The sequence below is a fragment of the Stegastes partitus genome, unplaced genomic scaffold, assembly GCF_000690725.1.
Source record: "Stegastes partitus isolate 25-593 unplaced genomic scaffold, Stegastes_partitus-1.0.2 Scaffold260, whole genome shotgun sequence".
NCBI lineage: Eukaryota > Metazoa > Chordata > Actinopteri > Pomacentridae > Stegastes > Stegastes partitus.
In genome coordinates this window covers 359,746-382,600 of record NW_007577991.1, presented here as the reverse complement: position 1 = coordinate 382,600, position 22,855 = coordinate 359,746, and the positions used below count along the sequence as shown (strand labels likewise).

General features: G+C 41.0%; 2 protein-coding genes across 2 annotated transcripts; one reads left to right on the top strand and one right to left on the bottom strand.

Moving 5' to 3' along the window:
* Positions 1-546: 546 nt before the first annotated feature.
* Positions 547-4,134, top strand: fgf19 (fibroblast growth factor 19). Its single transcript, XM_008282157.1, has 3 exons — positions 547-757; positions 870-973; positions 3,817-4,134. Exons 1-3 carry the CDS (start codon positions 547-549, stop codon positions 4,132-4,134), a joined length of 633 nt encoding a protein of 210 aa, XP_008280379.1.
* Positions 4,135-9,385: 5,251 nt separating this feature from the next.
* On the bottom strand, positions 9,386-19,570 carry LOC103357552 (apoptosis regulator BAX). The gene is made up of 6 exons (XM_008282156.1): positions 19,354-19,570; positions 16,869-16,917; positions 14,085-14,246; positions 12,884-13,016; positions 12,039-12,143; positions 9,386-11,939 (listed from the first exon to the last, which is right to left on the bottom strand). Exons 1-6 carry the CDS (start codon positions 19,421-19,423, stop codon positions 11,841-11,843), a joined length of 618 nt encoding a protein of 205 aa, XP_008280378.1. The 5' UTR covers positions 19,424-19,570; the 3' UTR covers positions 9,386-11,840.
* Between the last annotated feature and the right edge of the window lie 3,285 nt (positions 19,571-22,855).

The following is a 22,855-nucleotide window of genomic DNA, read 5'->3' as shown; positions in this document are numbered from 1 at the left end:
GATTTTGCTGTTGTACCTTTGTGCATGTGCTGCTGTGTCCAGTGTCCTGTGGAGCCTCCTGAAGCTGTCCAGCTCTGCACTGACTACTTGTGTCTAATTCATCATAAAAGTGCATCACTTGTGCTCGTCCTCTGAACAGCAGCTGCGATGGAAACCAGTTGATGATTTGAGCTGCTGGTGTACTGTGATACCTGACATTCTAAATTAAATCATTCAATCTGCTAAAATTGAAATCCATAAAACCTCTGACCTTTTTTCGTTATATGTCGATGTGAAAAAGACTTCCACAGCAGTTCTAAAACGTCAGCAGGCGTCTCCAGTGTGGTCCACATGCTGACCTGGGCTCGCCCGCTGCCAGCGCAGAGCTCTGATGCAGTTGGATGCCGTGCAGGGGTGTGTTGTGGTGTGCTTCTCAGAACTGGCTCAGGGAATGAGGGTTATCTGCTGCTGATAAGGGCCACATTTAAAAGGCTGCGCTCGGATGGGACACTCACTTTGCCAGCTGGAGGGAGTAAGGGCGCCGTGCAATCAGGGAATAGACGAAGCATGCTGCTGCTCGTGGTCACCGCATCCGTTGCCAACGTGCTTTTTGCTGTTGGAGTTGTATGCATGCCCCTATCGGACCAGGGGCCCCACATCAGCCAGGGCTGGGGCCAGGTGGTGCGGCTCCGGCACCTGTACGCCGCCAGGCCCGGGCTGCACCTGCTGATCAGCGGGGACGGACAGATCCACGGCTCCGCGGACCAGAGCGCGCACAGTAAGTCGGACAGGGTAGAACACAGAACCAGCAGGCTGCACACTGTGACGCTTGTTGCTGGCTGCAGGACTCTTACTGGGGCTTTTCATTCTGATGAACGTTTGAACTGCAGGCCTGCTGGAGATCCGACCAGTGGATCCGGGCTGCGTGGTCATCAGAGGGGTCGCCACCACACGGTTCCTGTGCATAGAGAGGGACGGCAGGCTGTACTCATCGGTGAGCATTCATTAACACTGTTAATATTATTATTACACAATAAGGACACCAGATTAACTCAAATCTCAGAAGGATCACATGTCACACTAAAATGGTTACGTGGACAAATTAGGAATCAAGAGTGTGTGAATGCAAATAAAAGGATGCATACATTATTCAAATAATTGCATTTTATAAAGTTGATATTTAATAACTGCACTTACAAATACTTTCACTTTGTCATTTCAACTGCCAGAGTTTTTCTGAATTCAATTTAATGTGATCATTTCTTTTTAAAATGACTTTGCTTTTATACTGTTCTTTTTCCTAGTTTTTATTTATTTATTTATTTAGTTAGTTAGTTAGTTAGTTAGTTAGTTATATTTGCTTTGTAACTTGACTGGGACTCTGCCTCCTCATCTTTCAGTCAATCATACTTCTACCTTTAAATCCCAGCACAGCAGGGTTCATTCTAAACCACCCAGCAGGCTACTACTGGTAACCAGAGCAGGAGTTTTATGGGGCTGTCTAGGCTGAAACCATCACTGAGCTGCAGCAGTGTCTTTAAAAAATTAAATCAGCAAAACTCAGTAGACCAAATTCATTCAGTCATTTTCAGTTACAGGTATCATTCGCTTATGCAGACCAGTCTGCCATGTAAAAGTACATGAGGACCCATGCACACTATAAAATGCTTTCTATGTTAGTCATTGTCAAGTAATACTTTAGCCAGTAAAGTTGTGCTTCTATGTTGTAGATAAAGCTCTTAAGATAATTACAGTTGAGATAAATGTGTGGATTACACTTATGTCAGAGTGTCCTTGGTCTGCTCAGGACTTCCACCAAGCTGAGACGTCACACTGTGTCCATTCAGGCTTCTGTTTCTTAGTTTTGGCTGCAGGTTCTGGGTCAGTCTTCACTGTTCAGCAGTTTGGGTTCTAGAACTCTTCAAAGTAGGTTTCATCCCTACCGTCCCCACCAACTAAACCCACAGTTAAACATAAAAACCATACACACTTAGCAAAACTTGCGAAAACATATTTTTTATACACACAAAAACACATTTTATAAAGTCTATGCACTTTTTTGGTGACAATAATATTAAAACTTTAAGTTGCCACAGAGTCAGTGTTAACATTTCTGTGGTTGGTCAGAACTACTTGGTTGTGTGTAAGTGAATGTGGGATGGTTGTATTGTTAATATGTATCTGTATGGAAATAATGGTCATGGAGAAAAGGTTCTGACAGATGGTTCTGCCACAAATAGTTCATATTCTGGATGTAGCTCCCATTGTTCATGTATAGCCCTGTAACGGGCTGATGGCTGGCTGTGGTGGGGTGGCCAGACTTTAGTCTGTGGTGGGTGTGGCCACCCCTCGGCTCCGTCCCTGCTTTTAACACTTGCTCATTGCTTTAAAAGTAAGAAAATCCAACCCCACAAGCCAACTCAGATAATATTTCAGCTGGTTAGGTGTCATCTGTAGTTGAACAGAAGAGCTTAGCTGAGTGGCTGCATCCACTCACATAGTTGTGAATTTCAAGGACTTGACAATTTACCTACTTCATTTTTCACACTTCAACTGACACTTCAGCTCCTCTCTGTTTTAAGATCAGCAGTCTTCAGCTCTATACATCATGGTTACTTTAGCTGATATCCCAGCTCTATTCAGCACTGAAACTGAACTCTTTTCAATTATTCAGCACTTAAAGTCCAACCTTTCATGAGATAAACTGGCATCCCATATACATGGTTGAATTGGCTGCATTAATCTTCTCATACAGTCTGACAAAAAACTGAATCACACAGTGTAACTGAATATTGTTCACTCTTAACTCATTTTACAATCAGCAAGTGTGACACAATGGTGGTCTTTTACCTATAGCACCTTTTAAAACCTTGCAAAAAATGTTTTAAAATCACATACAACATGCACATAAAACCCAACTGTCATCCAAACGGGTACACAGCAAATGCTAGAATACTGTCAGAGGATGTTCCAGAAAGATTTCTGCAGGCTTCAGTGACCTGAGGTCTCCTTTGCTAGATATATGTTGGTAATCAGCTTCCATGTTCAGAAAACAGAGCATGCCAGTCAGTCATTCATTTAAACAGACAACCAGTTCATCAACCTTTGTGCACTGTGGTGCAGGGTAGGATGTGTTTGCAAAGTGAAAACCTGAATGAAAAGGCCCAGCAGCAGCAACAACAACCTTGACCTCTGGCTGGATATCTTTGTCCAAAGTAAACAGACATCGTAGAACTTGCAGCACCACTTACGTCTGTTTTTTTTCCCCTCGCTTTTCAATAAAGTAATTAATTAGTAAAAAAACAAACAAACAAACAAAAACCCTATTCGTGCTGGATTCTACCCTCTAAGGATACATAGGAATAGAAACAACTTCAAAATAATATAATATAACAGAAAATTCAAAGTTATTATCGTTGCTGTTTTGAAAATTGTAGTTGGATTAACCTGCTGGGGCCCTTATTAATCCCCACTTCTCGTTCCCCTCACTGTATAACGTGTCTCTAGGATTTCTATCCTGGAATATGACAAGGTCTAATGTTACCTAATGTACTGAAGTTGAAATTATAGTTTTTTGTCCTGTTTTTCTTTTACAACTGGAACAAGGGGAATGTCTGCTGCAAGCAAAAAAACATGTTCGTATCACATTTACAAGTGCAGATAAAGACAGTACATAGACAGTCACAGCAAAAAAATCAATATGTTCCCAAAATAAAGTTACAGTGAGTCAAATACACAACATGCACGATTCAACAACAAAGACATTAGTTTCTCACTGTTACTGTGCATTTCATCTGAAAAACCTCTTTACATGTGAACATCTTCCACCCTTTCCAGCACACCTACAGCAGAGACGACTGCACCTTCAGGGAGCAGATCTTGCCAGACGGCTACAACGTCTACATATCTGACAGTCATGGAGCTCTGCTCAGTCTGGGAAACCATCGGCAGAGGCTGCAGGGTTTAGACCGAGGCGTTCCAGCTCTGGCCCAGTTCCTTCCCAGGATCAGCACGCTGGATAAGACCTTGTCCCCTGAACCAGATGCAAATCCTCATCAGCTGAGTGCAGCTCAAACAGAAGAGCCTGTTGACACGATGGACTCATTTGGAAAGCTCTCTCAGATCATTCACAGCCCTAGCTTCCACAAGAGATGAGACAGCAGCTTTAAAAACACCTGTTCATGTATGTGTCCTGGGGTGTCCATGCACTCCTCCTTGCATGTTGTAAATCCAGGGACTCACTGCTGGTCCAGTCAGCCTGCAGCAGGGCAGCAGCCAGCCCTGTGACCAAACAGAATGCAAGTGCAGCATCCTGCAGACTGGAGAGCGACGCCTGTAAAGAGTGTAAAACTCTCAAGCAAAGCTTCATTTACTGAACGAACACAGGGCGTGTGCTCACTCTTCCTCCCTGAAAAAAAGTCAAGGACACTGGGAGGAACATGTTTGCTTGGAACAAAGAGAAGGTCACCACTGAGCACAGAAAAAATAAAGAGCAGCACCTTCAAACACAGGGAAAAGGAAATAATGCCTCTCTGGTCTTTCTGGTCCAAACAGACAGTATGAATATACCCAATGTGTTCCTTTAACACAACCAGAGGGCTGTCATGGTGTACTGCCCCCCTCACCTGACAATGAGAAGAAAGACTGTGCTACATGTAGATGAGGATCATGATGGTGATAAAATGACTACAGTGGGATAATATATTAGAAAGTTAGGCAAAAAACATCGTCATCTTACAGTTCTATACTACAGCTGCTGTATTTATTTAGTATTTAAATGTTACTGCTTTTCATGATTCATGTAGTGCACCTCTACATTTACTGGAAGCTGTGTCCTTGTTTGATGGTGAATTTGAAATGTTTTGGACTAAAGTGGTTTCCAAGGTGAGGGCCATGCTGGGACACCGTGTGTAACAGTTCTTAATTAAGATTAAGATAGTTCTATAACGTACACAATGAGCATGTGCAGCATTTTGTGCAATTAGAAGAACATTTTACAAAAAAAGACATTTGAAATACAATTTTGACTGTGAAATCCTACAAAGTTTGGGATCCACTCAGTCATCAGGACTATTCTAGATGGACCAGGCATCTCATAAAGGCCCAACAGGTCTCTCCTGTCTGCTGGAATATATCTTTTACTGTTAGAGATAGAAAGCAGGAACAGATTCTGACCAAATACAGATTCAGTGACCACCGTTGAGCCACAGAGGAAGGACAATACAAGAAGTCATAGCTACAGACAGAATAAAGAGTCTGTGGTCACAGAATGAGAGATGAGGTAAAAACAGAGATGAACTTCACCTTGAAAGTAATATAATAATAAAAAAACAGAACTACCTTAGGAGACTTAACAATCCCAAATTTCACAGAACTAGATGATAAGCAACAGATTGTATTAGAAGAGGGACACACAGGGTAGCCAGCTACACAATATGTGATGATATGTGACGAGTTAAGGGAAACATAAGACACATATATTTTTATTTTTTTGTCATTCTTGTTTTGTATGCTCTAATATTTTCTACTCAATAAACTGTATTTTTTCTTTTTAAAATGTTCATCTCATTATTTTTAATTACATCATCATTGATGCTTTGGCAATATTGTTTATCTGATAGCTATGCCACGAAAGCTTACTGAACTGAAGTAAAAACCAGAGAGACGAGGACTTCAGCTACAGGGATGCCAAATTCATATTCATCAGGCTTATTCACTTCTTTATTTGCCAGAGGGAATAATTGCATCCCATTCACTAATTAAATAGGAAAGATAATTGAAGCTGGAAGGTCCCTTTACTCATAAACCACAGAATATAAACCCCTTGTGTTGTAATTATTGTAATAATGGAAGTGTCCCTCAAAAGCCCCATAGCGACCTCCAGAGGCAGCAACACCAATTACACCCATAACACAACTGACGCAGCAGCAAACCAATAGGGGAGAGCGGTGCTTGTTGTCACACTTTTTACACTCATATATTTATTGGAATCAGTACATCATATAAAATAAAAATGTGTACCAGATGAAAGACCAACTCTCAGGTATATATTTTGTATTAATGTCATTTTCACATCTTTTGTCAGTGCAGAGTTACAGGCAACCAAATGGAGAGTGTGAACATGTGACATGTTGCCCCATCATGGGGTAAGTTGTCTCATTATACGGGGTAAGATGTCACACTGGATTTGGCAACTAACAAAACAAGGACAAAATTATTGCTGTCCTTTTTTTACTTGAAAGTGAACATTGAAGTCAGACACAGACAATGTTTACCGTTGAGTTTGAAGAAGTCATTGAACATGGCCATTGAACAAACTATAACACAAAACAATATATAACATGCACTGGATTAAAGTCCAGACTGCCTCAAATGCCTGTTTTACCTTTTCTTAAACTAGTCACAAGTCAGACATATCCAAATCACAGTTCTGGCATATGTAGACTGATTTGCCAGGGGTACATTTTTCATGGACCCATCCATTGCATATTATGCACTGCACCCAGGTCTCTCATGGGCGGCTGTTTCCAAATGGCTCAACACAGACCAGGCACAGGGACTTATCTTCTTCTAAAGAGGAGTCATCTGGAGTTTTTCTTTTTGTACCTGCCCTCTTTTTCTTCCCTGTGCTTATCTTCTTTGGCATTTTGGATTTGGTTGCCTTGTATTTCTTTTTAAATAGACGTTTTTTCCTTGTGCCTGCTTTTCAGCTTCAAGTACCTCCTTCACAGGTCTGTCTGTGAGAATAGCAGTTTTTCTCTTTTTTTCTCTGCTGGTTAACTTTTTTCTTTTTTTGGACCAGCTTTTGGGGAAGGCCTAATATCCTCTGGAGTTAATGTGTTGGTGGTGGTGGTGGTGGTATGACTACAAAAGGATAAGGTGATGGCTGGCGTGCTCGGGCCTGGAATGGCTTGGTTGGTGCTCGGGCCTGGAGTAGCTGGCTAAGTGCTGGGTCCTGGAAGGTCTGGGTTGGTGCTTGGGCCTAGAATGGATGAGTTAGTGCTGAGACCTGGAAAAAATGGGTCAGTTTCGGAGCCTGGAACGGCTGGGTTTTGTGCTTAGGCTTCGTAGAGCTGGGTTCTTATAGGGGCGATCTGACACGCAAGATGGTACAAATTCTGTCTCCAAGAACACGTCCCTGTTGTAAGGTTGAAACCCTGTCACCCAAAAGCCAGCCTGAATATTCAGTAGGGTTGCAGCCAGAGGATAAGCAATTGTCACAATCCCAGGGATGTCATAGATGGTGAGTGTTTTACCTGGGTTGTTCCTCATCCAGGAATCAGAGACAGAGTTCACATGCTTTATAAGCAGCCCATAAACACTTCTGTCCTACAGCCTGTGTGAGCAGTGGGCTGGGAAAGACAACATAATGATGCCATTTGCTTTGGCAAATCTTAGCCTATCAATACAAAGATGTGAGCAGTGGTTATCCAGAAGAAGCAAGCAGGGCTTCTTCTTTGAGCACTTGGCATGTTTCACAAAATGCTTGAGGAAATCAACAAAGTGTGGTTCTTTCATCCACCCTGTGGGATTTGCTCCTCCTTTGCTGCCGGGCGGCCCATTGTTGTAGTGATCACGAAAGTGCACCCGGGGAAATATGGAGCAGGTAGGGATACTGTTCCCTGTGGCTGAGACTGCACAAGCAAGTGTCACCAGGGAACCCCTTTCATCAGATGTCAGTGACCCCACCTGCTTGAACCCACTCCTGGCCACCAATCAATCTGCTCTCTGTACCATAGTCACACCAGTTTCATCCATGTTCCAGATATCTTCTGGTCCCAGGGAACATCTGGTTAACACTTTCTCCAGATTGTCAAACAAAGACTTGACATTCTCCTTGTTAAATGCACTAGCTCTGGCGAGTCTAGTGTCCTCTGGTTTTCTGAGAGTGAAGGATGCCGCTTTAAGAAGCCTGTACACCACTCATCGTTGGCTTTTTCTTTGTCAGACCAAGCTTGTGGAAATTGCAGGTCCTGTGCCACTGCAAATTTGTATGCCAGCTTTCTCACCTCAGTCGGAGACAAACCAAAATAGATGTCAGCTGGTCTTTTAATACATTTCTCAAGCTGCAGTTCCAACTCTGTGCTAAAAACCAGCCGAGGTGATTTTTACCCAACCGCTGTAGTTGGGACAGCTGTCTGACTCTGTATTTCAGCTGGCGTGAATGTCTTGCAGTCCCGAAACAACCTGAAAGAAGCTTATTTTGGAATATATCAAGTTGATATTTTTAACTTTGGATTGTGCAAAATGATTAATTGGTGCTCACAATGTGCTATTCTCTTCTCAGACAGGACATGTCTTGACCATGTAAAGAAAGAAAACTAGTATTCCACTTTTTTGTTGCGCCCTCTGGTGGAGAAGATATTTGCAACGTGACAAGTTACCCATGTGACAACAAGCCCCGGTCTCTCCTACAGATGAAGCATTTATAGGTAACAACGAAACAAATAAATGATAAGTAAATGATGCTAGAATTATGCACTATGAAAAACATGAACATAAAGCAGAACACTAACTAAAGTACATCTGTGTTGTTAATGTTTTGCCAACAAAATCTAAATAGTTGCATAAAGAGTCCTCCATTTGCAAAGCTGAAATGTTGCTACAGTTCTGTTCCAGATTTTTCCAAAAAGGTGGCGATAATCTACAGCTTTAAAAATGTGGCATAACTATTCAATATTAAAGACAAATACTGCAGTCAAATGAAACAAAACCAGAAGATCAGTGCCTCAAAGGGGAGTGTGACGAATGATCCGTGCGATATCTTGTGCCAAGCTGACATCCTGTCCAAGAGCTGAGCTCAGAAAAACAGAGATCACTGAGGCCTGTTAGATGGGCTCACATATTCCATCATTTTGTACTAAAACTAACTTTTACAAACTACCAGTAGCTGTTCCTTAAAGCTATTTTCTACAATAATAATCAAAATTCTATAACTTTATGTCATGGGAAAGTGTTTGTTCATAGTTCTGAACTCTGTAGCTCTACAGCGCATTTAAGAATCTTGTCATTCTTCTGGTTTTTTACAGTTGTTTTAATTCTGCTTTCCAACATGAAGGCCTAATTCCCTATACTACCAGAAATAATGTGATTTATTCATATTACATTTTAACACAACACGCTGGACTCAGCTTACCATAAACTAACCTTTGCAGAACAAATTAGGAAATAATACAAAGGACATAATCATGCTGTGTGGGATTGACTAAACTGCTGATTTGTGCATGTTGTCATGTTGCATGAAAAGGTAAAACATCTGTATAAAAATGATTTCAGCATCTTTACATGGCAGTTTTTCCACTTTACATGTTTGCTAATGCAATGACCATGTTAATACATAAATTACATCTAAGTCTACTTGTGATTTACTATATATCCCATATATATAAAGAACATTCACTCCGTGAGCAGTCTAACATACTTTAAATTTATTCACAGAAATCTAGTCCATTCAAATCACTTTTCCAACAAAAAAAGTCATCAGGCTACAATTTAAACAGGTGCTACAAAAGAACAGATAGTGTGATTTCCCTCTCAAAGAGCTCGGGCTGGTAGCAAAAACACCCTTACATACTGTAATGCATAAAAGGCACTAGTTTAAATAATTAGCTCTTTATATATAAAGCTTTATTCCCACAGAAACACAGAAAACATATTCTTGTTCACTAAACTTCTGTTCCCCTTTGTCTACTTTACAAGGTATACATAGATTTTTAAAAATCATTTCTCAACGGCCACACAAGTTTTATAGGCTTAAAAATCTACTAGCATCTGTTCATGATCCAGGCCCAGTGGAGATGTGGGTGTGTGAAGATGGAGTTGAATACTGTCCATGACAACCACAATGACAAAAGAGCAGGAGACTTGTGTTGGATCAGTAAGCCAGTTCTGTTGTGATGCAAGGAAAGGCAAATTTTACAACAAAAAAAAAAAAAAGAAAAGAAAAAGCTACACACAACTTCAAGCCCTTGTTATTCTGAGCTCCAAGACAGACAAGAAAAAAAAAAAGGATAGGATAAAAAGTCACATATTACAAGTTGTAGACATGTTGACAGTAGGGACTGTAGGTGGTTACAGGTTGTCATCAGTAGGTTTAACAACTGTCCTGTTGCCTTTCACTCACTCATATTGTGCATTTTGAATTGGTGTAATTTGCTGTGACAAACTGCATGGCAATGATTTGGTGGTGGTAGGTGATAAACCTTCTAACAAAGGCTGATAGCGTTTCATGAGAGTTCCTCAGTCAGATCAGACTTCTGATGTTTACATACAACAGGGAAACCTTCAGCCATAGAAGCAACAGAAATCAGCTTCTTAACACTCCTGGAACAGAGTCTTGCATTTGTCAGTCACACACCAGTGCTTTCAAAATGTTTTCCGATCCACACTACAGCATAATGCAGAAACCTCGAATCTGTCTTTTTTTGTTTTGTTTCTATGGACACAAGCAGAGAACAAACTGCTGTTTTGCCCTCAAATCAGGCAGTGTTACAGTTAGTATGGACTTTACCAGTCAGTGTGCAATTCAGATGTCTTCACAGTATGGTGATGGTGAGGGGATCACTCATAAAGGTTAACTAAAGGAGCAACTCGCTGTAAACATAAGTTGCCACAAGCAGTAAAGTATTTCAGCCACTAAAAGAACTTTAGCTCATCAATAGAGCTGCAAACCAGTAGGACAGATCAAAACACAAGAAGTCACATTCCCTTTACTTATTGCACGGCACTGATCTAAGTAGGCCTGAAAGAATGGTCTATCTATGAACCTGAGATGGACCACGTCTGTTTAAAAAAAAACAAAAAAAAACAGAAATAGCATTTTCCATGGTGCAGAGTGCTGGTATTTGGTACTTTATCCAGTCAGGACTCTAAACAGTCAGGACTTAAATCTTTCCTCTGTTGACATGCATGTGTATAAAGACATGAGCCTGGTTAACTGAAGAACCAACATGGCTAACTTTAGGCCAAAACACAACATTAAAATTTGTAAACTGACATGAAGTCAGCACACAATTTGGTCAAGCACTTGCTGAATTTTGATTGCTTGTATTAAGAAAAATCATGTCAGTGTTGTCCTTAGGGTAATTTTTCAAGTCCCTTCTTTAGATGGGGCAATGAATCAAACCTGTTGCATCAAACCTCAGATAGTGTCAGATAGCCACCACTGGCTGGTGCAGAGGTTTGGACAGGGCTGGGTGAGGCCGTACACTGGTCATCTCACACAGTATGTCTGTAGAGAACCTGGTGCAGACAACCTGATTTCATTTTTGTTTTGCATTTATCTTTTTATTTGTTCTGAATTATATTTAAAGTTTATGAAAGTTTAATGCTAAAAAGCTAAAGTTCCTTTTAAAAAGTTTATTAAATGCATGATTTCAAAGTCTATGAATAATCGTGTTAAATAATGGAGCAGCCCTACTCTCCATGTCCTTTGTCTAATCCAAATTTTGCTCAGGGCCAAGACCCCACCCAGAGCCTCAGACGCCGTTCAGGTAAGGTCGGCTCCTCGGCTTTGATGACAGTTGTAGTATGTCCCACTTCTACAACATCATCTGCTGCTCAGCAGCTGATGGCCTCCAAACTGGCTGTTGCAGGTTTTGTAGCAGCAGCTTCTGTAATTTGTGGAAGGTCCTGATTAGCTGCTAGTGAAGGAAGACAGAGATGCCAAGTGGACAACTGGCTGTAAAAGCACTTTTTTTTGTTCTTGAAAACCTGAGAAAAGTGAAATACTTGACCTCCTCTTTTTAATGAGAGGGAGGATGAGGAGTGATTGTAATTAATGTCCCAGAAACGGTCTTTATAAACAAGCTGCATATATCCAGGAGATGGGACTGCAGTCTTGGCTGTGAGGTCTGACATTGTCAGCGTGTCCTCCTGTAGTAAACAAAAGTTGCCACCAGTACCACTGATGCTACTATGGCTACTGTCCTCCATCGAGAAAAACTACGGATCACCCCCTCCTAGAAAGATCAAGAGAACAGGGTTAGGAGCTTTGGATCCTTCTGACAAGTCCATACAGAACATTTACGACAGAGCTTTATGGACAATGCACCACTTACCCAGCCTCCCTGCTGTACAAGCCAGGCGTAGAGCTGCTCTCTGATGACTTGGAGAACCCAGCTAATCACCATTCTGATGTTCTCTAGATGATTGGTGGTCAGAGCCTTTAAACAAAAAACAAATGCTAATCAGAGCCTCTCTGAGTTTGTCAGCTTGTGATGCTTGATACTTCAGTGATCAATCAGCTACACTATATGTGCCCCTGCTGCAACAGGCAGCTAACTCTGTAGCGAACTCAAGCTAGCAGCTGTGTGCAGCCATTAGAGTGGAACCTGCACATCCCCTGGATTCCAAATCATGTACTTTCTCTTTTTCCTTTCATTATGTATGACAGCTGCCCTTACAAAGTGTGCACTGTGCATGCAGTTGGAAGTTATTGCTTCATCATAATATTGTGACCTCGATCGCTTTGCTCATTTATCTGTCACAGTCAGCAATATGAAAAATCTCCTGTCTTGTAACTTTAGCAACAGACTGGTATGTATGTGATGGATCTTCTGCTGCACAGAGGACTATGGGTGAGAATGGCCAATAAATTCTGTATGTGTACCTTCTTGGCCATGTTTCCCTCCAGAAGGAGATTTTAATCTCAAGGGACTTCCTGGTTATATAGAGGTTGAATAAATTAAAAAAATACAAATTCAGCTGACTTCCATACTGCAAAATGACACCAGGTGGTATTTTTGGCATCCTGCATTTGACATACTATGCATTGGGACACACTACATCAATTTCTGGCATACTACATGCTGTAGTATGGTAATATGGGTGTTGGAACACATCTGTAGAAACAGCAGATTATTTGTTATTTCGCTGAAACAAATTAATAAACTGGAGGCATCACCTTGTATATAAGTCTGTAGGCCAGATGGAAGAGAGCCACCACTCGACCCCAGTTAATGCCATCAGCAAAGATGCTCCTGGCCACCTTCATGAAGATGTCCTGAGCACAGTTCCTCTGAACCTGGTTGATCAGTCTGAAAAAGAAAAAGCAAAAAAGAACACATTCAAATGCAACAACAATTTGAATTCATTTCACTTTACGGATTTATGTCAAGTTTGCCCAAGAAGCATTCATAGTAGACATGGGCCTGTACACCAGTGTTATTGTTGTTTTGTTTAAGTCTCCAAAGTTGCAGTAAAATCCATGGCAAACAGGGTGAGGTAATTCTCTTTTAGTATACTACAGTATACACTGTGATATCCCTTTAGCTCATTTGACTAGTTCATAGTCCAACAGTGCGACTTGTTTCCATATTCATATTTATAAAAAATGTTGATCATGCCATACATACTGCAGCAAACACTGCTAACCTTTCATACTTTGACTGTTTATCTGGAAGGGTTCAGAGTTAAACAAAGTTACAATTTAGAAGCAACACAAGCAAAGTTTACATCCAAGTGTAGAACAAATTTTTGCATAAAGTTGCTGTCCTTACTGCACTCAGCTGGTGCACCAATTCTCAAGTCAGTGCCACTAAAGCATTGCAAAGGACGAGAATACATCAAGATGGCCTCATTGACAGAACTCCTTTCAGAGTTGAAATGTTGGAAAACTGTGTGAAAACACGATAGTAATCAGATATCAAAAGTTACAGTCTCTCTACAGATCTTATGCCTTCACTGCAAGTGAAGTGGCCTTCATCTAACATGGTTCATGTAACTTCATGTTTCCATTGAGCGTGTGTTGCTAACTGGTGATGTTTTGATTTTCTGACTTTTTAAATTATTTTCAGGATTTGAGGAAACAGGTGAAGGAACATAACTTACAGACAAACCTGCATTTCAGTGCCAGTGATCAAAGGCACTCCTCAGGCATGCACACAAATGTTTGTGAATTATTCAAAAAATGTCTTATATACTAAGCACTGAAAACTGTGAACCAACAGGTAACAGGGAAGTTAAGTTTTTCACTCTCAATCTGCCCAAAGCAGCTACAGTATGTGTCTATACTGACAGAGTTTGATGAGACAAGTGATAGTTAACCAGTAACCAAAGGATCTGCTGGTTGAGGTGGCTGTCTTCTTATACAATGCACAGCTTACCGCTGGAGCTCAGCGTTCCTGTTCAGCTCATCAGCTATCTTGAGCAGCTGGTCCACCACTTCTTTAATTTGTGGATCCTGTAGTTCATCTGGTCTTCCTCCCAGGTCCTCAGAGGAGACGTTCCGACTGGGGTCTTCTGTGTTTATACGCTCAATCACATACCTGTGACAGGGACAACGGTTGACTAACAAAATACTAGAAATATTTTCTTACTAGCAGTTCACACACCAGGTGACACTAGCTTAAAAGCATGACAGTTTCATTTCACAAAGGTTATACATGTTTTCAACATCATGCCATTCAATAAAATTGTTTAGATGTGTGACTAGGGAGATAGGCCATTACTTTCTGAACAGTATCTTTTTTTAATGCAGCAATAAGCTAGTTTAAATTTATAGTCTGCAGGCACCACAATCACATGGTAGCAAACTAAAGTTAGCAAAACCTGCAATATGAAGACTGATGGCTGGTTTTAGTAACAGACTGCTGTCTTGATGACATTTCCTTTTGTTACTCATTAGAAAAGGTTCACTAAACTATCAAACAGTTTTTCTCAGTCGCTTTGGTTCATTTCTCAGATCAGAATTTAAATTCTCAAAACTACTTGTTTAATCTTCACATCATTGTGTCACTTGTGCACATCAAAAAGCAGTTTCTCATTTCTTTGAACAAGTTCTAGATGCTTTGGTACATCCATGCAAATGATTATGTACAATTCTCTGTTGTTTCCTACATTATCAATTTCTTTTGTCATGTTGATCAAAATGTATGATAATGGGTCTCTGTTCAATAGTCTCACCCCCACAACATTTAGGCATTAGTTCATTAGTCTTTACATGCAAAATGGTTGAACAAGTTGTCATAATATGTTGAGCATATTTATATACATTTCCATTAGACTTTGTTTTAATCTGTCCTGAATTAGTAAGTTGCTCTCAGGTGAATCTTGACTTTCTCTGATGAAGTTAAATGTGTGTAGCATCACATAGATCAACCAATGATCAACCAGTTTTCTGAAATGGCTCAAAGCTGCATTTTATGAACCATCAACTGGCAAGTATAGAGGAAGACTGCACTGTATTTCCTACAGCACTGCATGTACAGTTTTCCCTAAGGAGATAGTCCAGTGTTCACATTTCTACTTTTGTTTTTTCTTTGTGCTATGCAGTGCTGTCTTTTCCTTTCTGTGTTGCAGTGACATGGTCTGTCAACAAATTACAGTACAAACAGTAGAAGTGTAAATTCGAATCTTGTCCAGTCTCTTGTCATCAATTTCCCCCACACACTGAGGTGTAACTCACAATTTACAATAATTGTCATTAAAACTTTAGCCATAGTTTACATCAGAACATCCCTAAGTGATGTCTTTGATCTGTGAGAAATGCAGTTTAAAGTTCAGTTTCACCTGATACGAGGCTTCAGGACTACAAGTTAGCCACATCAAGTCAGAAGTTAGTCTAGTTTACTATCAATGTTGTGGATGATGTTGCAGCTCCTCTGCACCAAGAAACCAGTGGCCATTGAAGCACATCATTAACACTCCCCCTAAAAGAGCTGTTCCTTCAAACCAACCCAACGTGATTAGTGTAATTCAGTCTGCCAATCAGACCCTGAAAACCTTTACCAATTCCCTCAGGGAACATTCATTTTAAGAGCTGGGATAGAGTGGGAAAGTCTTGTCCCGTATTATATGATTGAAGTCCCCATAAATCATCAAGGAAGCAGTGGGGTGCACAGTCTGGTGGATGATGTCACACATGGTTGCCAGGTTAGACAGATGGATGTAAACAGCCAGGAAGGCTTTGAAACTCCTGGTTTCTCCTATGTATGATGGACATAGGCCCACTGCTAACAGTTCAGTGTCTGTACTGCAGAAAGGTGCCTTCGAGGCAATGTGACCAGACAGAAGGAAGTTATGGCTTATGTCTGCAGTTCTCTATGAGTCTCTGCAGTCCAGACCAGCTCCTTTGTCTCGTTGCTTTGCTCCTCCTTTGCATGTCCTCCTCTGTGGAAATGTTTTTTAGATCGCCATGCAAGCTGCCTTCAGGATGATCAGCTGATCCGTGGTACAAATAACGTTAGCGTGGAGTTGCTAGGAAACTTCAGGCTCACTCCACTTTGAATGAAAGAGGCGATAAGACGGCAAAAAATAGAGCGGAAGTATTCCAACCAGGGTGTCTGGGCATGGCACAGCCTAAAACAGTCAGATAGCCAAACAGTGTGACAAAAAGTAAAGCGAACAGAAGTTTTTAAAAATAAAAATAAAAATGAAAACAAGCCGGAGCAACTGCAATGAGCGACACACTCACACTTGCATAACTTCATATTTACAATATGAAACCTCATATCAACTTCAGCTGAACTTTGGAATACATTTTTACACAGACTAAGGACTGCAGGTTGTGTCATCACTCATTTACAGTTTAATTTATGTTAAGACAGGATCTCTTTGCAGTCAGTATGGACAGGAGGAGCAACTAGAGCAACCGCTAACTTTTTTTGATATACATACAGGTATGTCTGTGATGTGTCAAGATGGATTTTAAAAAATGTGACCCTATCCTGAAAGCAAACTGACCACAGCATGCCTGTTGTTACAGTGAAAGTCCAGGAGTCTGGAAGCAAAGAGGTGCGGAGTGAAGACTGGTGGCAGGTGACGCAATTTATCATCACACAAAGCAAAAATAAAAACGACTTACATTAATTAATGTGATATATCTCTAAAGGAAAAAGAAAAGCATACACTGGTATGATTCTTTAGCAAGTCACAGTGTTCAGACTTACCCTCTGAGGACCACTGCTCCCTGCTCCAAGATGGGATCATCAAGAACGTCTGAAAGAGCCAGAAAATCAATAGCGGATTATTTATATCAGATTCCTTTCAAATCAAAAATATTCTTTACATCCAGAGGTGAAATTCAACCACCATTACAAAAAAATGGTAGTTTCTTGGTGCAACCCAACAAACAGCATGTTTCATGTCTTGTATGAACAAGAAATGCTAACTTTGCATGAGAACAAACAACCTTACAACACAGCAAGAGAACAGGATGTTCTGACAGGAAAGTATTTATTTTAAAAGGGAATATTTATGACAAAATGACAAAAACTAGATTTCATTCAAACATAAAAATATACTGTTATCATGTAAGAAGGATTTGGTTAAACAAGGACACTTCAAAGAAGGAACTGAGCATATTTCCGTCATGATGGAGCAACATCCAACACAGGACTTAAGACTTAAAATATCCTTCACTTGAATTCAGAGCATCTTCTAGAGGCTAAATATAAATAAAATTGCACCCAAAACACAAATTAGCAATACTGAGTATTATTAATAGACATATAATATGTTCCTAAAATACATCACATGCAGGTTGTAGCAGAAAACCAGCTGCTGGCTGTGCACAGAGAGGCTTCTGGGTTCTACTCAGTTACTACAGCACAGCAAGTCAGACAGATGTGTGACAAATTCATTTGAAAAGAGTAAAATAAAGTGTTTTAATGTCAGATTTACCAAAGTTGAAATTAGATGGTTTTATCTACAAGGGCTGTTTTCTATGAGCAAAGCATTTTAAGCATCAATATCACAGCTGATCTTGTTCAGTTAATTGTAGGAAGCCAAAATCGCAATTCTAAACAATATTCAATTAATTACGCAGTCCTACAACTGATGCTGCATTTCGTTTGGCAATCAAATCGTCCATATCAGTGTGTCTCTTCTGTCTGTCGCTCATCTTGCTGTGCATGTGCAGAGCCTGCATGTTAAACACACTCCAAACAGCGAAGAAGAAGAAAAAAAGATCTATCATGGCTGAGCTGCCTTGCCTTACTTCACATCACACTTGATGTGATGTGACAATTGCGCACACACACACACACACACACACACACACACACACACACACACACACACACACACACACACACACACACAACAATGCCAGGCAGTAGAACCACTAAGTAGTTTCACACTTGTTACTGGCTTGCGTTTGCTTTTGCTTTACAACTGCAACAACAGCTTTGCAACTTCCACCTCCAGCAGCACCATGATACCAGGAAACAAGTGTGCAGGACAAAGAAGAGCAGCCCTTCCAGCAGAACATTTTCTGCTTTGGTACTAGTGACATATAGTTTATAGAAAGTAATAGAATTTGCTGCAAAAGAACACTTTGCTGTGCCCAGCACCTTGATTCGTGATATTAGTACTCTTTCTGTGCCCATATAAGAGATGCCAGGAGATGTAAAACAACACTACAGTGTGTGAGGGAAACATGAGGATGTCTGTGAAGCCTTCACCATGAGATGTTCTAATCAGCAGCCTCTCATTATGCATTCGAGCGTCCTTTGTACCGTAACTAGTTTGTTTAAGCTGCAGTCTGACCACATTTAACTATTATAATTACAACAGTCGCATTTTTTCCCACTGCACTATATTTTAACATCTACATTACTGAACAATCGAAGCTTTAACAGAAACTGAGAAGATTTAATCACAGAATTCCAAGATCCAAGGCGTGAGGAAAACTACAAAAACAACCAAAATACAATAATCAGAACATATCAGAAAAAAGTCAGCAGGATTACAGATCAGATTAAATGATTTAACACTTAAGAACACCAGTGTTGGTGTGATTTAGACACTCTGCAGCCTTGTTCTTTTGATCACTCATACTTGTGGGTTTTGAGTCCCAGCAGTTCCTCCAGGCCTCCCAGAATAAAGTCCATACTGGTGTCGGACAAACGTAGCTGTCCTGCTGCTGAACCTCATGTTCATAAAAGATCAGCTGTTGTAAGTGAATAGTCTGACCAGGACCAGGACTAGGACCAGAGGCATGAGTCGGCTCAGATCGGCCTCTTTTATGACTTTGTTTACCACCAGCAGACTTTGTAAAACTGTCATCAGGTCGGTTCCAGAGACCCGCACCGGACGGAGCTGCTGGTCACAGATTTCCGTGTCCGCTCCGGGGCCATGAAGCTCATAGAGCGGACTGGAGGCTCTCTAAACAGCCTCTCTTATCGGCAAACAGTCAGAAAATCACACAGCTGGCTTTCAGTTCCACAAGTTTGTCAGCGAGAAGCGGCCCAACTCCGACCAGCACCGACCCGCTTAGTCCACCCGGAAGCAGCGGTGTCCGGTCGGGTCGGTTCCGTACCAAAGGATTAAATGAGGGACACAGACCGTGTTCACAGCTGAGGTAGAACATGACGGTACCTGTAGGCTAACGCGTTATCGTGACTTGTTTAGCGCCGACATGGCTCCACATACCTTCTCCGCCCACGGCGCCCTGCGGCTCCGGCTCTCCCGCCGCTTCGTCCTCGTCTCGGCGGTCAGACATGGCCCCAAACTTTGTGTCGACTCGGAGCGATGACTTTAGATGTTCTTCTTCAACATTTAACGGTGTTTCGATGGAATAAAAGTAGTGACAGTAAGAAGTCCGGACGTGTCCGCCCCGTGCTAAGGCTTCAGCTCCTACTGAAGAACACGGAAGTGACACGGAAGCCCCGCAGCGGGGACCGGCCCGCCTCGGCTCCGACACGCTGTTCCGCTCCCCGGACCAGGACCAGGACCAGGACCAGCCAGGGGGCTCCCTCTGGACTGGACTGGACTGTGGTCGGTGTGACGAGGCCAGAGCGAAGCGTACTGTCTGTTTCTTAGTGTTTGTATATAATACCTAGTTAATTTTTCACTGTTCTATAGAACTACAAGTAGTTTAGAAACAGTCACTCTGCTCTCAGTCTGCCACACTGTGTTCACTTCAGCCCTTTTTTATTATTCTATTTTTATAGACTTCATTTACTATATTTTCTAACTTGTCATTTGGTGTTTTTCCTTTTGCTGCTGTGACTAAATAATTTCCCAGGTCTGGGATAAACAAAGCACAGTCGTCCTCAGATGTATTCATATCCTTCCATTAAAGCAAAGGCAAAACTCATAATAGTCACTCAAATAACTAGAAACTGAAAAAAAGTAACAATATATATAAATTTGTTAACTTTTAATTTAGTGAAATAAGACATTGCTTTTGAATTGTGGGTGAAAAGAATAATTAAAAAAATAAAAAACTGTCCCAGACAAATGAGAGCACTTTGTTGATGAGCAGTGGGCTGAAATCCAAACACCTGTCAACAGGTGCAGAAGTCTGACTGAGAGTTACAGAAAACACTTGACTGCAGTGATTGGCTCAAAGGGTTGTTTAACAAAATATTAGTTTATGGGTCCCATCATGCTTGTTTGCTTATTTTTTGTCTGTCTGTGTGTTTGTTTGTTTTTAATATTTCTGTTGAACCACAAGTCAAAAGAAATGTCATGATGTTCACTAATTTTTTATGTATTATTACTTTTGTCAATTTCAACTTATTTCAGTGACAGCTGTTTTTTTTCCTTCTTTAATGGGAGGGTATGAATACATTTGAGGACGACTGTATTTCTATTCTATAATGATTATTTTCACCATTAAGTGTCTAGAGTATCTACAGCGTAGTGTGGAGACTTCTTCCCAGAAACTTTCACCATGTCAAACGTGTTGAACCACCCCTGACCCGACACTTTCACAGCCATTGTTACACAGGCTGGTGGTTTCACATTTCCTGTCTCAACACATGTGAGTCTTGTGTTGTTAATGGTCCATTAACCATTTCATCTGGAGGAGACAATATATAACTGAAACTCCCCAACATCAGGTAGAACTGAAGAAGCTTCTTGGGTGAAGGTGAAACATTTTTAAGAAGCACAAAGAGAAGTCCAGTTGTCTTCAACTGAAGCTGGTAGGACTACCACAACCTGAGTGATTGAGAATATACACAGGCATCTTTCTGTCAAAAAATCAAATCAAAATCACATCAAATCAGGTTTATTGTCATTTTGCTGTACATACACAGTAGTACAGGCAAGATGAGAGAGCGTTTCTTCAGGATTGTTCAATCAGCAAGTCCTAGGCTTCCTCATTTAGTATTTAGTACGACTGAACATATCAAAGCTTTCACAGTTTCCCACATGTGCTTGAGCCTAATCTTTGAAAATTAATAATGATTTATTAACATATGCAGGAGACGGAGCAACTTTTACTAGTGAATCAATGAAAGTAGAAAAACAAAAATCCCAATTAATGTCACATTAACATTTATAACTGCAAAGCTGATGACCATCCTCTGAAACTTCATGTATTATTGATTATTCTTGTTTAATGATACTATTATTAATGGTTTGTCAGCAGTTTAAATGTCATTCTTCTGAACACAAAGTCACAGCTATGGAAATACCAGAACATCAGATTTAAACAAGACTCTGTAATGTAAGAGAATTTTTGTTCTAACAACAGAATGGGAACTTCTTCATTTAAAATGTTTTTCAATCGTAACAATAGTCATTTACAGTTTGGTACAGTCGCTTTGGTACATTTCTCAGATAAGAATTGAATTTCTCAAAACTACATGTTAGGTCTTCATATTTCTATACATTTCCATTAGACTTTTTTTTTTTAAGGGTCAAGGTCTTTTGTTGGTCACAAACACAGTTATACATGGTATAATGCCCAGTGAAATGCGTTGTGTACCTGTTCCACACCGAAACAATAATAATAAGATAAATAAAGATAAATAAGAATAAGGAATAAAACACACAAGAAGTAAAAATATATATATGAATGTATATATATACACTATATTACCAAAAGTATTCACTCACCCATCCAAAATATAACCAAAATCAGATGTTCCAATCACTTCCATGGCCACAGTTGTATAAATTCAAGCACCTAGACATGCAGACTGTTTCTACAAACATTTGTAAAAAGAATAGGTCGCTCTCAGGAGCTCAGTGAATTCCAGCGTGGTACTGTGATAGGATACCACCTGTGCAACAAGTCCAGCTGTAAAATTTCCTCGCTCCTAAATATTCCACTGTCATCTGTCAGTGGTATTAAGTGGAAGCGACACTTCCACTTGGGAACGACAGCGACTCAGCCACGAAGTGGTAGGCCACGTAAACTGACGGAGCGGGGTCAGAGGATGCTGAGACACATGGTGCACAGAGGTCGCTAACCTTCTGCAGAGTCAATCGCTACAGACCTCCAAACTTCATGTGGCCTTCAGATTAGCTCAAGAACAGTGCGCAGAGAGCTTCATTGAATGGGTTTCCATGGTCGAGCAGCTGCATCCAAGCCATACATCACCAAGTGCAATGCAAAGCGTCGGATGCAGTGTTGGAAAGCACGTTGCCACTGGACTCTTGAGCAGTGGAGATGCGTTCCCTGGAGTGATGAATCGCGCTTCTCCATCTGGCAATCTGATGGACGAGTCTGGGTTTGGCGGATGCCAGGAGAACGGTACTTGTCTGACTGCATTGTGCAAAGTGTACAGTTTGGTGGAGGAGGGATTATGGTGTGGGGTTGTTTTTCAGGAACTGGGTTTGGTCCCTTAAGTCCAGTGAAAGGAACTCTGAATGCTTCAGCATACCAAGAGATTTTGGACAATTCCATGCTCCCAACTTTGTGGGAACAGTTTGGAGATGGCCTCTTCCTCTTCCAGTATGAAGGTGCACCAGTGCACAAAACAAGGTCCATAAAGACATGGATGAGAGAGTTTGGTGTGGATGAACTTGACTGGCCTGCACAGAGTCCTGACCTCAACCCGATAGAACACCTTTGGGATGAATTACAGCGGAGACTGAGAGCCAGACCTTCTTGTCCAACATCAGTGTGTGAGTTCACAAATGCGCTTCTGGAAGAATGGTCAAAAATTCCCATAAACACACTCATTGACCTTGTGGA

Excerpts from the sequence above, each read along its gene's own strand:
- fgf19 (XM_008282157.1), top strand. The coding sequence starts at position 547 with ATGCTGCTGCTCGTGGTCACCGCATCCGTTGCCAACGTGCTTTTTGCT. Across the intron at positions 758-869 it reads CGCGGACCAGAGCGCGCACA|GCCTGCTGGAGATCCGACCA; the intron begins GTAAGTCGGACA and ends TTTGAACTGCAG. Across the intron at positions 974-3,816 it reads ACGGCAGGCTGTACTCATCG|CACACCTACAGCAGAGACGA; the intron begins GTGAGCATTCAT and ends CACCCTTTCCAG.
- LOC103357552 (XM_008282156.1), bottom strand. The coding sequence starts at position 19,423 with ATGTCTGACCGCCGAGACGAGGACGAAGCGGCGGGAGAGCCGGAGCCG. Across the intron at positions 16,918-19,353 it reads GGGCGCCGTGGGCGGAGAAG|ACGTTCTTGATGATCCCATC; the intron begins GTATGTGGAGCC and ends TGGCTCTTTCAG. Across the intron at positions 12,144-12,883 it reads CCTACAGACTTATATACAAG|GCTCTGACCACCAATCATCT; the intron begins GTGATGCCTCCA and ends TTTTGTTTAAAG.